Source organism: Balaenoptera borealis, assembly GCF_965194805.1.
Source record: "Balaenoptera borealis genome assembly, chromosome: 2".
Lineage (NCBI taxonomy): Eukaryota > Metazoa > Chordata > Mammalia > Artiodactyla > Balaenopteridae > Balaenoptera > Balaenoptera borealis.
Genome location: NC_138867.1, coordinates 8,697,414 through 8,711,163, shown reverse-complemented (window position 1 = coordinate 8,711,163; position 13,750 = coordinate 8,697,414). Strand labels below are relative to the sequence as shown.

The window sequence follows — 13,750 nt, the reverse complement described above, 5'->3', positions numbered from 1 at the left end:
TCACCTTCCTGCCGATTTGCTTCAGAAGACACTTTGCCTACTGGTGTAATTTCACTTAGTAGATATTCTTTTCATTGAACTCAAGATCATTATGAGTTGATCTCCCTGGTAAATGACGGAATAAATTAAGACAGACTAATTTGTGTTTCTAAATCTATGTAGGATAAACATTATTTTTTAAAATATATTCCCAAATGTACTTATTTCCCCACCAAAGCTCTATTTCCAAAGACAGAGGAATATAGAGGCCATTAATAAGTATTAAACATATATATATTTTTAAAAGTACAGTCTTTCTTTGCTTATAGATACTCAAGATATATACAAGGCTCAATGTCAGAAAATTACACTCAGGAGTGTTTTATCTCCATGCTGCAAATCATTTGCATTTCCTCTAGGTATTCCCACAATCTTTTAAACTTAGCATTCCCCCCCCAACCCCGCCCATACAATACTTATAAAAAGGCGACTTGAGGTATTTTGAGCATACCGATTTTATTTTAAGGAAAGTGGGTTGCTAGAAAAATATATCTAGACATTTAACCATAAACACAAGGAAAAATACTTCAGATTTCTAGAATACTTTGGTCTTCTGGATACATAGCTGAGGTAAAACACATCTTTTATTAATAGACCCTTACTGAAAGTGAGATTAATTACTAAGCTTTTCTAAGTAAAAAATAAGTGAGCATTTCTTGTTGAATATATGCTCTGATTGTTGTATCCTTGAGTTCTTGCTGAGGTCCGCAGTAGATGATAGATTTTAAGCAGGCTGTTCCCTTGAACGTGGCTGTGAAGTCTGGGAAGGTGGTTTTCACCTGTGAAGTGAGATCAAGAGAGCTCATTGGTGACCAGAGCTCACCTGGATGGGGCGAGGGCCAGGTTACTCTGTGCTAACCTGTACGGAACAACCGGCAGTGGCAAAGCATGTTCACCTGACCAGACGTGGGAAGCTTGAAGCAGGCCCTGGATGGACTTGGGTGGAAACTGAGACTTCAGAGAAGGGGACACGATGGAATGTCCAGTGCACAGACTGGCAGAGCGTTGGTGCCCACGTGGTTGACCTGGTCCTTCCATTTAAGGTCCAGGAAATTGCACTTTGTCCCATGCCCATGCTCATTCTCAGATGTGCTATAACTATTCTTTCTATTCTGTCCTAGTTTCTGGGCTGCTTTTGTTGAACAAAACTGGTCTGCTTACCTCTGCCAGGGGAGTGGGCTGCTACACCAAAAGGGGAGTGAGCGTTTCTTGGGTTAAAAAAACCTAAAGAGTTTCTGGGGAAGCTCAAGGGATGTGAGTAGGAGCTTACGACTCCCTGAACTCTCCTTTCTCGGTGATTCTTCATCTGTAAAAATTCTGGGGAGCATCCCAATGTCACCTGCAACCTTAATCATGGGTCTTCCAAATACTTAAAATTGGTGAACAAAAAGCAGCATTGTGCAATTTTAGTGATGCTCAAACAGATATCTTTTTATCAATGTTTGGCCATTTTAAGAAAAAAAAAAACTGATGGGGTTGATCAGATGATCCAGCAGTTGTTTCAATTCTTAAATGCCATGGATCTAAAAGAAGGAAAACAGGGGTGAAAAGAGAACGTATGTTGATGGTGATTGTAATGTGTTCCCGCCTCATTGGTAGGAAAATCCAGTTACGATGTAAATGTCCAGAGTCACAACTTCTGGGCTGAAGTTTTTCATGATATTAATATAATCTCATCGCATTGTAAGGATCACAAACAGCAAGGTTTCCCTTTAAGGTCACTTGTGACCCACAGCAGCATCATGAGCTCTTCTGGGTGATGTTCTCTGCAGCCCCCTCCCGGCTTCTCTCCTCTAAGGTGGCAGTTTAACCATGTGGCTGGAATTCAAGCACAAGGGAGGGAAGTAGAGACAAGACAAAATCAATTACTTATTTCAGAGACATAAGAGATCCTTCACAGTTCCACCCAGAAACTGAGGTGAATCAGGAAATGGATGGCGTTTTTCAAATCACATGAATCAGCGCCCCATAATTCATCATTTCCACCACGTGTTTGGTTGGATTCCTCATTCTTTTACATTAACTGCACGGCTTACCTAACACAGTTTAGGGAAAGCTATGATTTCATTTTTAAAGGAAGAGAACTAAACGGTTTTGTTTTGAAATGATCACCTCCAGTTTTGACTGCGATGTGTAGCAGCTTAATGCCAGAATTTCTTCAGTGAGTAGTTTTAAGGAAAAAATCCCAGAAATTGCATTTGGAAAAAGGAAACACCTGTGGATTCTTTTAAATAATTTTTGTTGTAGACAGCCTACTTCTGTGTTGGGCCCTGGGTGAGTATTTCACCTATGTCACTTTCTTTTTCCTTTAATGTTTACAAAGGACCTATGTGCCATCAGGTTTGTTTAAGCTCCTGATGAAGAAACTATACCTCAGAAAAGTTCAGGAACTTTCTCCAGGTCACAAGGCAAAATCATGACTTCAGTTTAGTTCCATTTTGCTTTAAAACTAAGGATGCACCCTAAATTATTATTTGGTTTCTCCCATTCCTCATTTTTATTATTAATGTATTTGTAATTCATTATCACTAAAAATACATATTTTAATAATGCTTCGGTATAGTCTGTAAAGTACCTGTAAAATCGACCCCCCCAAACATACACATAAAGTTACATAACTTATTGAGTTAAATGTTACTAGCCCTCCTGGGTTATGGAGTAGATAGCTACTTCCTTCCCACTGCTTAGCTCTCTATATGCAGAGAATTTTTTTTTTTTTTTTTAACGCCTTTAACTGTAGTGTTGAGGGGCAAAGAACAAGGAGTAGTTAAACACATTTGGGTTCCAGTTTCTTTCTCCCTTTGCCCTGGCGTCTGGAGGATACAAGGTCAGCATATCCACCCAAGGGTTGCAAGGGCAGGTGTAAGGCAGTGTCCTCCCTCCCCTTCCCACCTCCCCAGGGACAGAGCAGCCGGGCTAGACCTTGGCCAGCCTCCTCCTCCCGGGGGAGCGCTCCTGGGCCTCTGTGCCACGTAGACAGGAGAATCGGAATGTCGGGAATGGAGCTAGTGCCCCACGTGTCAAGCACACAAGGAGGCGTGTTAAGCTTTTCATTAAGGCCCGGCAGCTGCCAGGCACCAGGCTGAGCGCCCCCAGCACAACCCAAGGAAGAATGCACCTCCGAGACCCGCCCAGCTACTGACATTTCCTCCGGACGTCTTAAAGGAAATCCGAGTGAGGCCTTGAGTACCCACAGCAGCTCCATCACCAGCGCTACAGAGAGGCTGGAGTTCTGAGGCTGGGCTGAGCTTCCATGGAAACCTGCGGAACTACTTTCATTTAATTCTTTTATTAAAAAATATTTCTAGAAAATAAAGACAAATCAATGTCAATTTGTTTTTCGATTGTTTTTCTCTTGGATCTGGGTGGCTACAGCGGGAGCCATGACACCTTGCAGCCAGAGATGGGTTCTTTGTCTTGTAGATGAACTCAAGGGCACAGTCTTGGGCACGCTGGGCCACTCCCACTATCGGGAATCCCAAGACCCGGCCACTGGCCCTGGAGCGGCTGTGTGAATGTGGGCCGTAGAGCTTTCCATTGTCACTGCGGTAAGAGGGTCGTGGTGGGGACGTTCATGAGTTTCCATACGCAAGGGAAACTTGAAAGCCACTCTTTGAGGCCGAGATGGAGAAAAAAGGGCTCAGAGAGACTGTTCCCCACCCCCATCCAGAAGGAGAGGGTCAGGCGCGGCCCTACAGCTTTCCCTGCCGAAGTTTTGCAACAGAGTATCAACAAATTTTGCAACAAATTTCAGGAGTCTTGAAAGGTACTCTGCTTTCCAATTACGAATCTTTTCACCTGAGTACTCGCTCGATAAAGGCGAAACATCCGGCAAAAGGGCAGCAAGTATCAATAACATTTGCCCCATAATTGGACGAGATGACTTTGTCCATCTGGGGGCCCCTCTCTTAACGCTCAGCGTGGCCACCTGGGGACCCCCTGACCTGCCTCCCTGGTTCGCCGCATCTGTTCGTTTCTCTAACTCAACTCTGCCGAAATTGACCCGATCTAGCCGGGAGGCGCACCCCCAAATCACTCCTCCAAGAACCCGCAGCAACTCCCTCGGTCTTTAAGAAGTTTCCAGCTCAGAGCGCGCAGGAGGATGTCGCACAGAAAGAACAAAATCACAGACTCGGAGTCGGGAGGACCCCGCGGCCCCTGCCCCCGCTCTCATCACACGGCCGCATTCAGCCGGGGGACGCGCACGTACCTGGAGCTGAGGCCGGCGGAGTGGACGCGCCACATCTCGGGTCTCCGCCCGCGCTGCCTCCGGCCCTTTATGCCGCCCCCGCACTCTCCCCCCGGCCCCCTCCCCCCGCAGCAGCCACGTCGGAGCTGCGGGACCGGGGGCGGAGGAGCTACAGAAAGTCTCTGCAAGGCGGGCGAGAGGGAGTCCCTGAAAGTCCACGCTCGGGCGCAGTCGCACTGGGCAGGCAGCAGTGGGGCCCCTGGAGTCCGGGGGGACGCCGGAGGAGCGGAGGGGGTCCGGTCCCGGGAAGGGGAGGTGTCAGGAGAGGGGCCCAGGGAGGTCAGGCACGGGGAGGGGCGCTCGGGTTTCAGCCGGGCTGGGAGGAGGAGGAGGAGGCGCGGCGGCGGGGGCGGGGCCGGGGCGGGGCCGGGGGCGGGGCGAGGCGGCCCCGCGCTCCCGGCCTGTGCTCCCCGCGCAGCTCTACTCGCTGGGAAGGCGGCGCCGGCGGCGGCTGCTCTCCCTGCGTCCGCTCCCGCGCGCCGCGCTCCCGCCGCGGGTGGGCTCCGCAGCGCCCGGCCGCTCGCGGTCCCTCCCCGGCGGCGGCCCCCACCCTCCACTTCTCTCGGCTGGGGCGGCCCGGCCCTTGTGGCGCATCCGAGGGGCTCCCCTCTCCCACTCGGGCTCCTCTGCGGAGCTGGCTGGAGCACCCAAATTTGCCTCCTCGTCTGACGACCCCGTTGGGCGCGAACCTGCTCAACCGCGGTCCGCCCGTGCGCCCGGGGACGGTGCGCCTGGCGCTCGAGCTGGCGCCCCAGCCCGGAGCGCAGCGAGCTGGGGGTGGCTGTGGGGAAGTGGCGGGGGCGGCGGCTGCTGCCTCGACTTCCCTCGCCGGGCGCTGAAGAAGACCCTCAGAGCCGCTCCGGGTCCCCGGCGCTGGATGACTGGCACGAGGAGCGCGCCTCCCACCTGGTGAGCGACCCCCCGCCCCGTCCCCGCGTGACCGTAGCCGCAGCCCCGACCGAGCCCCGTTGGGGCCAGGACCCGGGGGCGGCCGTGGTCGGCGGGTGGGTCAAGTCGATCTCGGGCCGGGTCGATCTGCAGGCACTGGGCGGGGGGCAGCCCGGGGGCAGGGTCTGGACTACCGTTAGTGCAGGGGCGCGCACAGTTGAGCGAGTACACTGGCTGGAAGTTTGTCTGCCTTTGCAGAGGTCTGAGTGTGCAGAGGTAAGGAGCGGAAGCGACCCGGTGGGCGCCCGGGCGGTGGGAGAGAGGGCACCCCTACCCAACACCTCCATAAGGTGCGCAGTGGAGGTCTTTGCACGCAGCCGGCGCGTGTCCAGGCTCGCATCGTCGGGAGCTAAAGGCAGGGGTCCCGGTGGCCGGCACTTCGCAGTCCGGTAATCGCCGCCTGGGGCAAGGTTTTTCTGGTCGAGTTACTGGGGCTTTGCGGCGCCCGCGAGAACCCGGGAGGCGGTGGGACTTGGGCTCAACTCCACCGAGCGCTTTGGTTAATGAGGGAGACGGAGTCTGGCGGTCGCCCTGAACGTCGCGGCCGGGGATGTAGGGGCCTGGGGAACCGCTTGCTCCGTGGGCTGTAGCCAGGCCAGTCCCTTTCCGCGGGCATCTCTACGCCGCTCCACGATTTCGCATCCCCTGGCTCAGGATTTCGGGGCCGGAGGGAAGACGTGCGAAGGAGCCGCCGCCGAGGAGTGATCTCCCCGGGATCGCTCCCCGCGGCGCTCGGTGCCCGGCCTAGCGCAGTCAGATCCCGATTCCCCGGGCTTTGGCGGGAAGCGCGTTCACCTCCTCGCCCTTTCCTCGCTTTGTACCTGGATGCGGCTGTTCAGAGTTGGGATTTAACTTTCCTGCACTTGCGGCGTCCCCGGGATCCCCGGCAGGGGGCGCTGAGAGCGAGCGCAGGAAAAGGGCGAGAGGATGCCAGGAGCATCGTGCTGGGTGAGTGGGTGGAGGTCCGAGTCCGCAGAGCGAGACCAGGCGGCTCTTGCAGCAATTTCACAGAGGCGGAGGGTGGTGGAGGAGTTGATCTGTTGACCTGAGGGAGCTGTCAGCCTTGTTAGAAGAAGGGACAGGAAAGGTGGTTTCCAAACTCAAGGCCCTTAAGTAGAAAGACTCCTTTCAGAGACAAACGTATCCTTGTAAACTCTTCCTGTTTGTGCATCTGTCTTCCTCCCTGTGACCGCTGTATTTACTCAGAAAGAAATCGAAATTGAGTGAAGATAAGGTGAGTTATGTTTAATATTGACATTAAGTTCTCAGGTGCACATTAGTTAAAATGCCAGGAGTTACAAATGATTGTCGCATCTTTTTTTTTTTTAATTGAGGTTTATGTTGAATCTCGTATTTAAGCAAAACAATTGTATGTCACAGTTAGCTTATCCAGAAGAGCTCTGTCACGATGGCCACCTTTGGAAACGACAGATATGTATGTTATTAATTATAGAGTTAGTCTTTCCTAAGGAGACACAGAAAGACAAAAACAGACTTTACCAGGGAAGATTTTTAACACCTAATTAGGATTGCTAAATTAATTGCTAGTTAATGCCACTTTCATTATTGAAGAGAGGGTAAAATTTATCATACACTATTTTGAGCGACCAATTCACACTTTCAGTTCAAGCAGATAATACCTTAACTTGTGTATCATTTCAATAACTTTTGCTATGTCTGCGTTTACTGCAGAGGAAACAGGGATTTTGTACCCCCAAAGATTTTTTTGCCATGCTTGTCTTAAATGAAAAAGCAGTCTGAAATGTAACTGCTTGGGCCCCTTGAAGCAGATTTCTTTTTTCTTGAGTTTCTTCCTTGCAGAAACTTTGCCACGAAATAGCAGCTCAGGCTCATCATTTGCACGCTCATGGAATCGTGGGGGTGATGAACTGGTACCTGCTTTTACATGCTTTTAGCCTTGTACGTACTTCCTTAATAGGGAGAAGATGAATGATGCTAATCATTTTATGCCTTTTACAAACTGCACTAACTTATTTGGTTGCTTTAATGGCAAACAGCTGTGAGATTCCTGCTGCAAGCAAAGACTTTGGTCTCCTGGGTGGTAAAGCTTTCCTTTGTCCAAAAGAAGTTTCTGAGATGTTCAAAACTAGGTAAAATTAAGCCTGTGCTCTTCACTGCTGTCTCCTTTTAAAATGATTCCTTCTCCATGTTCGTATAGGATGAAACATAGAAACGTATAGCGCAGTGGCTGTTAAAAGGTGTCGGCCAGTGGGGCATGATGAATTATGCACGTTCTAATCTTTTGCTTAAGTGTTAGCATTTGTAGACCTTCTGAATCCCCACTCACAGCTTTGTAGTGAGAAATCTTGCTTCACTTTAGATTCTTGATCGGAGATGTTAAAAAGCAGCAAACTTTTCTCTGTGTTGTATGCTAATTGCTCAAAATAACAGATGCTAGTTCCTTGGGACTCTCTCATACGCCCCTGATACTAGAGAGAGCTGCTTAGCTGAATCATTACATAATTTTTATTAACTTCGTGATTATTTTTAATGATTCCAAATGTCTGTATTTGTTGTTATAAAGTCATCGAAATTAAGGCTTTGCTTCTGATATGCATACCGGAAAGTGGCGGAGGGGGGAACAGACCTTTATTAAAGGTCCAGCCAAAGGTCTAAAGGCATTCCATTATGTAAACAAGTGATCAGCAACTCTAGAGTTAACTAAGGTTAGGAACTAATCCCTAACAAGAAATTTGGATCACAAATCCTCCAGTTTGTGAGACAGAACAAGTTAATTAGTTTATAATATGTCAGAGTCAAGGATTCCGTTTATGGAGTAGTCTACGCACAGGTGTTTGAGAAAAGTCCCACATCCTGCAGTAAATCCCCCATAATTCTTGATTCTAAAATCACACCATATTTGTGTTTAAAAATGCTCCTGACATTGTTGCTACAGGTATGCAGACAAATTGCTTAGAGTATAATTATAACACCAAAGTGACACGTTTTTATGTTTAGAGTTAAATAATTTTTAAAATGTAGCTTTTGCCCTCGAGCAAATTGAGTTACACCGAAGTGCAAAGTTTGTGTGCAGAACCTGGTACACTTCTGCCCACACGCGTCTATTTGCATGTTTATACAGAGAAAGTGAACGATTTTCTTGAGTCCTAAGATGAGTACACATAAGCACTTTAAGTTGTTTATACTATCTTTGTGTACTGTTGTTGATAACGTAGACATTTTCACATATGTCTCTGGCTACCTTTTAAAATTGAGATGCAGAAGTTTTGTTGAAAATTACTGGCTTTTATCACTCTGCTTGCTGCCTTGTAGAAACAATCAGCTGTAGATAGGGGGCAATCTGCTGTCTTTAATTCCTGCACAAATTGGTGGCATTTTAAAGATAAATTCAACAGGTGAGGAGTAGCTAGTTCATTGGGAAGCAGTTTGAAGAAGCAGCTTTTGTTGTGCTTGATAAAGATATCACTGATTTCTTTGATGAATTTACCGGGCACTGGTTATCTTAGATATATATAGAATCAATTTCTAACGGCAAGAAAAGAGGAAAAAAATTAAAGTAAGCTGGAATATACGTAGACAAACTTGTTTTGATTCAGAATTTATGCCAGACAGAGCAAAGCAAACGAAAACTTGATCCAAGAGAAGGTCCAGTATAACAAGTAACTTATTATAACATACTAGTATTGACACAATTAATCTTTGCCATCTAAAGGTTCTAGAGCTAGGGAAACTTGGCTCTGAATTTCGCAGAGTATTCTGAAGCAACTTCAAAGATAAGTTATATAGTTCCCTGGGGTGTGACATTTAAAAGAGTATGAACCCAATGGTGGGCTCAAGAAAACAGAAAATTTTCTCAAAGGAATTGCTGTCGTCTTTGTCTTTTTCTTTACCTTCTTTTATTGTCCAAGATGAATGGTTGTTTGACAAGAGCAAAGTTGAGCACTTTACTTCTCTTTCCTAAGTTTTAAAATATATTAGCGTAGTACTGTTGCATTTGGAAAAAATTAAATCATTCCATTCTTTACTCTTTTTTTTCCTACATACACTAGAATTGGCTTCCTGATTAATATTGAAAAACACTATATTTTAGAAGAGAATAAAGTTTTAGAGGGTGAATTTCTTTTATTTCTGGAAGGCCATGACCTCACTAATCTTTATCTTCCCATCTGTCATTCATTATTTGTCACCATCTCTCTGGGGAATCAGCTACACTAGGATTCACGTAGAATGATGAGGAGGTACACATTGGAACAATTTTATTTTATGTTGCATTTTTATGTCCATTTGAGAGTAGATTACATTACTGCAGTAGGTAATTCAATTACAGATATGTATGATAAATAACCAGGAGACTGATGCTATCAGAAGACAACTCTACTGGAGAAATAATACTGTATTTGCTGAGATGTGAAATTAAATAAGTTCTAGGCAAGTGACAATCAGGATTGAGCAAGGACAAATTGTTCACAGGAAATAGAGCCTCTTTCAATCGGTTCAAATTCACCCAGCATTTGGCAACGATATATGATATGCCTATGCAAAGAAAAACAGAGTCAAAAAAAAAAAAAAAGCATTAAGAAAAATTCTGCTAAGCCGTTTCCTTAAGTTGTCTGCAGAAACATAAGATGGTTAGTGCCTGCTGTGACTTCCCGGAAGAGACCCGTTTCTCACCAACTGACCCCAGTGCAATTCCATACAAAGAACTTCCCTTTCTGTAAAAGAAACTGGAGATGTGACACATCTTGGGGAGGGCTTCCAAGGCTGTGCTCAGTCAGTCACCAAGGATGCAGCTGCCCTGCGGCCAGGACTACTCAAGCTCTCAGTGCCAGGCCAGCGTCCCCGACGGAGGCCAGGGACATTTATGGCTGGACATCCTGCAGCCAAATGGGCATTAGCATCACACCCTGCTTCTGTGATTCCTTTTACGTGGCTGAGATTTAGATCTGCTGTAAAACTTCACCGATTGTAAAGCTGAGAACATTGTTTGTAACTGGTGGCATGAAGCAAAAATAATTGCTCTGGATGTTAACCTTCCTTTCTTTGTTCAGCAGACATTGCTCTTAAGCCATGGTTCATGCCAGTCGAGGTACATGTGGGAACTGAGTAAGAATTTGCTTCTGAGACGCCTGTCAAGTCAATTCCTGCCTCTTCTAGCTGTGGACTTGACTTTGGGAAAGTTAGTGCTAGGAAAGCTGGGTAGAATAAATTACCAGAAGCCCGGGCTTTAATGGAGTACTTGCCTAATTGGGCAGGGCAGTTGGGAGAGGCCTCGGCCTCCAATGAAGCACTTGATGGCCAGGGAGAGGTCCCCATGGAACAGGCCCGCCTACTGTGCTGGAGCGATGTCAGCGGTGGTTGGACAGGTCGCAGGCCAGCTGCAGAGGGGTGATGAGGGCAGCAGCAGTTGACAGTGGCGTAACTGTCCCCGTGTGACTGAGGGGTGTCAGATAGAGGTCCCGGGAGGGCCTTGCACAGAGGATGCGGGCGGAGCATGTGGATGGACTTGGAGACGGCCAGGCGGCACTGGTGGGTCAGGATGTCAGGCCTGCCTCGCCCCTGGGGGTCCTCCCCTTAGAAGCAGGTCCTCCAGAAGATAGAAGGGGAGGAGGAGCCAGGAGGTGGGGTAGGACTTCCCTACCAGAGCGATGAAGATGTTGGGTTGCTCCAACCCAACATGCTGTATTTCTTAAAGACTTTCACCAACAGAGAATGGAAGTTCAGCAGCCACATGAGACTGCCACTGGTGAGTCTTCCGTGTCTAACACAGCGCCTGGCACACAGGCTGCCCTGGGTTCGTACGTGTGGTGAGTGAATGAATCGGTAGATGCCTTTACGTGGTATATAAATAGTACAGACTGCGATATAGTGTCCTGGATAAAGGCTGTGACTTTACTAAGACTTTGGGGGCCAACCGTGGAAGCTAAACACTATTTAGGTGGAGAAAAGTGTTTCAAATACCCCCAAACTGATTTATTTGCACAGTCTTGAAATAAAGATGTCTTTGTGAGCCAAAGACTGTGCACTTCACATATCCTAATACAGGGCTATTTGCACCATTGTAAATGCTTGTTCCGTGAGTTGATGACCTTGCTGGAATTGGAGATTAGCATAAAACACTTTATGTGTATTCAAATAGTTTATGTTTATTAAAACATAAAAAAGTGAAATTCAGGGATGTTGTTTACTTATTGAAACCAGCTCCCTCCCCTCGCCCACCCATAGGCACAAAAATTCCAGGGAATGTATTGTATCCTCATGATGTATTTTCACACATTACAGAGACTTTTAGAAATTCTAGAATAGTTTAGAACTAGGGAAGCCTTTCTTATTTTATTTCTGCGAGGAGGCCCATGAGCCTTGTCACTTAGTTGGATTTATAGATTTAATAAGCTGAAACAGATGAGTGGATAAATAAAATGTGGTCTAGCCATACAATGAACTACTATTCAGCAATCAGATGAATGAACTCTTGATAGAGGCTGCAGTAAGCGTGAACTTGGAAACATTGTGCTTAGTGAAAGAAGCCAGTCACAAAAGACCGCATGTCGTATGATTCCATTTATAGGAAATGTCTAGAAAAGGTAAACCTGTGAAGGCGGAAGGCAGATTCGCAGTTGCCTGAGGCTGGGGCTGCTGGTTGGAAGGCACTGCAAATGGGCAGGTGGGACTTTTCAGGCCAATGGAAACGTTCTAAAACTGCATTGTGGGGACAGTCACACAGCTCTATACATTTACTAAGGATCGTCGAATTGTACACTTACAGTGTGTGAATGTTATGTCATGTAACCTATACCTCAGTAAAGTTGTTTACAAAAAAAGAAAACTGGGACATAATCTCTAAAGTTAGAGTACGTGAAACCGCCATGGCCTAAACAAATCCTGCTGTGTTTCCTGGGAATTGTGTCTGTGTTTCCAGGATTTTCACAAAGCCTAGTGCCTTGGCCACCAGATGCGAGGATGAGCAGCGTCTCTTTGATCCCGCGGCACTTCCTGGGAAGTGTATCAGAGCTGTGATCTCTGTCATGAAAACAAGCAAACCCAGGTTGTTTCCAGATGAGACCATGGAACCGAATCAAATCCATTAAACTCATCGGCCCACCTGGCTACTCAACGTTTGCTACACCCCGATTCCCAGTCGTTTGTTAGAGGATACTTCTCTTCTGCCAGTTTTATTGGTACATGGACATCGCTCCGGGAGGGGGGGTGGAAATCTTTGAAAACATACAGTCTCCTGATCTCATTAAAGCTGCAGGGTCTGGGGCTCCCAGAGCATGGCTCTGCTCGCCAAGGGTTGCTGCTTTCCTGGGATGGAGCGAAGTGCACGACACCTGCTTCTGTATCCTTGTTCACTTAGCAGAGCTTCTGCTTTCCCTGGTGAGGTTACTTCTAACAGCCAGAGCCAGTGGCAGAATGCAGATTTTTGAATGCCCAGAGCCTGAATGGTTAAAGTGAAGAGTGCCTTTTTTTTTCCCCATTAGAAGAAGAGCCATAGGATCACTTCTGGCTCTTTCTATTTTTCTTTGACATGTTTTTGCAGTTTAAAGCACAAGCTGAGATTAGGTTATGGGTAGAGATACATGTGAATTGCCTATCATTTCACTCTCTTGCCCTTCCCTCCTCTGTTTCAACTCCCTCCCCCATGTGAAAGGGACTTGCCAGGCTTTGTTTAGACAGTGGCATCTCCAGTACCTGGCTCTTTGCTCTGGGGATTCAGAGCTGCTGCTGGATGATGTGATACCATAGGTTTCATCGACAGACATGCTCTTTGGCTCAGTCTTATTCCTGGGCTGCTTCATGTTGGCTCGTATAGGTCAGTCCTCATCTAGGTCAGTTACAAGTGTGACGGGAACGCAGTGGCTGTTTAATTTCATCCCAGCATTTGTTTCACATCTGATGGTGCTCTCGAGCTGGGAGAAACATGCATCGGCTTATCAGGTGAGAGAAGCAGTTGTGAGAAAGAAGTGGGAACCTCTCCATCCCTCAGCCTTGCGTCCTGATGGAAGAGATCAGAAGCCTTGGAGCTATGCTTCTCAAGGCCCTTCCTCTTCTCCACCTTGAACTCTCACTTCCCTGGCCCCTGGTCACAAAGCTGATGCCAGGAAGGTGAGGATACCTGAACCCAGATGCTTGAGTTGACAATATTTCCCACTCTACCTGTCTATCCCCACTTTCCTTACAATGCACATCTGAAACCAGTGTAAATGCCCCTCATGAATGGAAATTGTGCCGTAGTCGGGGGTGGGGCTGGGTGAGGGTGGAGATGGGAGGTCCCGGAGCTCTGCCCCTCCAGGCAGGGCACACTGGCTGTCAAGGCTTCCTAAGCAGACTCCTAAGTCAGGCCTGGAGCCAGATTTACTCTGTCTGCCAGCAGTGATGGAATCCCTAGCTTCTGTCGCCAGCTCGTGAAAAGAAATCATTCAGGAAACTGCAAGCTGGTGAGTAAGAATTGCAAAGATTCATTCACTGGAAAGCTGACGCCTGAAAATTTTATTTAAGTTCGAACAATTTCTCCAGGCCCACCTGCTGGGTTTC

At 47.5% G+C, this 13,750-nt stretch overlaps 2 protein-coding genes across 3 annotated transcripts in view; one reads left to right on the top strand and one right to left on the bottom strand.

The window, feature by feature from the left end:
- Positions 1-476: 476 nt before the first annotated feature.
- Positions 477-13,014, bottom strand: LOC309623056 (uncharacterized protein; the record flags this gene model as incomplete). Its single annotated transcript, XM_082379595.1, has 5 exons — positions 477-1,857; positions 4,250-5,135; positions 5,248-5,438; positions 6,104-6,298; positions 12,908-13,014. The coding sequence occupies 5 exons, from the start codon at positions 13,012-13,014 to the stop codon at positions 1,833-1,835; spliced, it is 1,404 nt and encodes a 467-aa protein (XP_082235721.1). The 3' UTR covers positions 477-1,832.
- Positions 5,062-13,750, top strand: part of SEMA5A (semaphorin 5A) — a 506,976-nt gene continuing 498,287 nt past the window's right edge. For both annotated transcript variants that reach the window (XM_082382601.1, XM_082382604.1), the window contains exon 1: positions 5,062-5,197. The gene's annotated coding sequence lies outside the window, so the exon portion shown is untranslated. The remainder of the gene's footprint in view (positions 5,198-13,750) is intronic.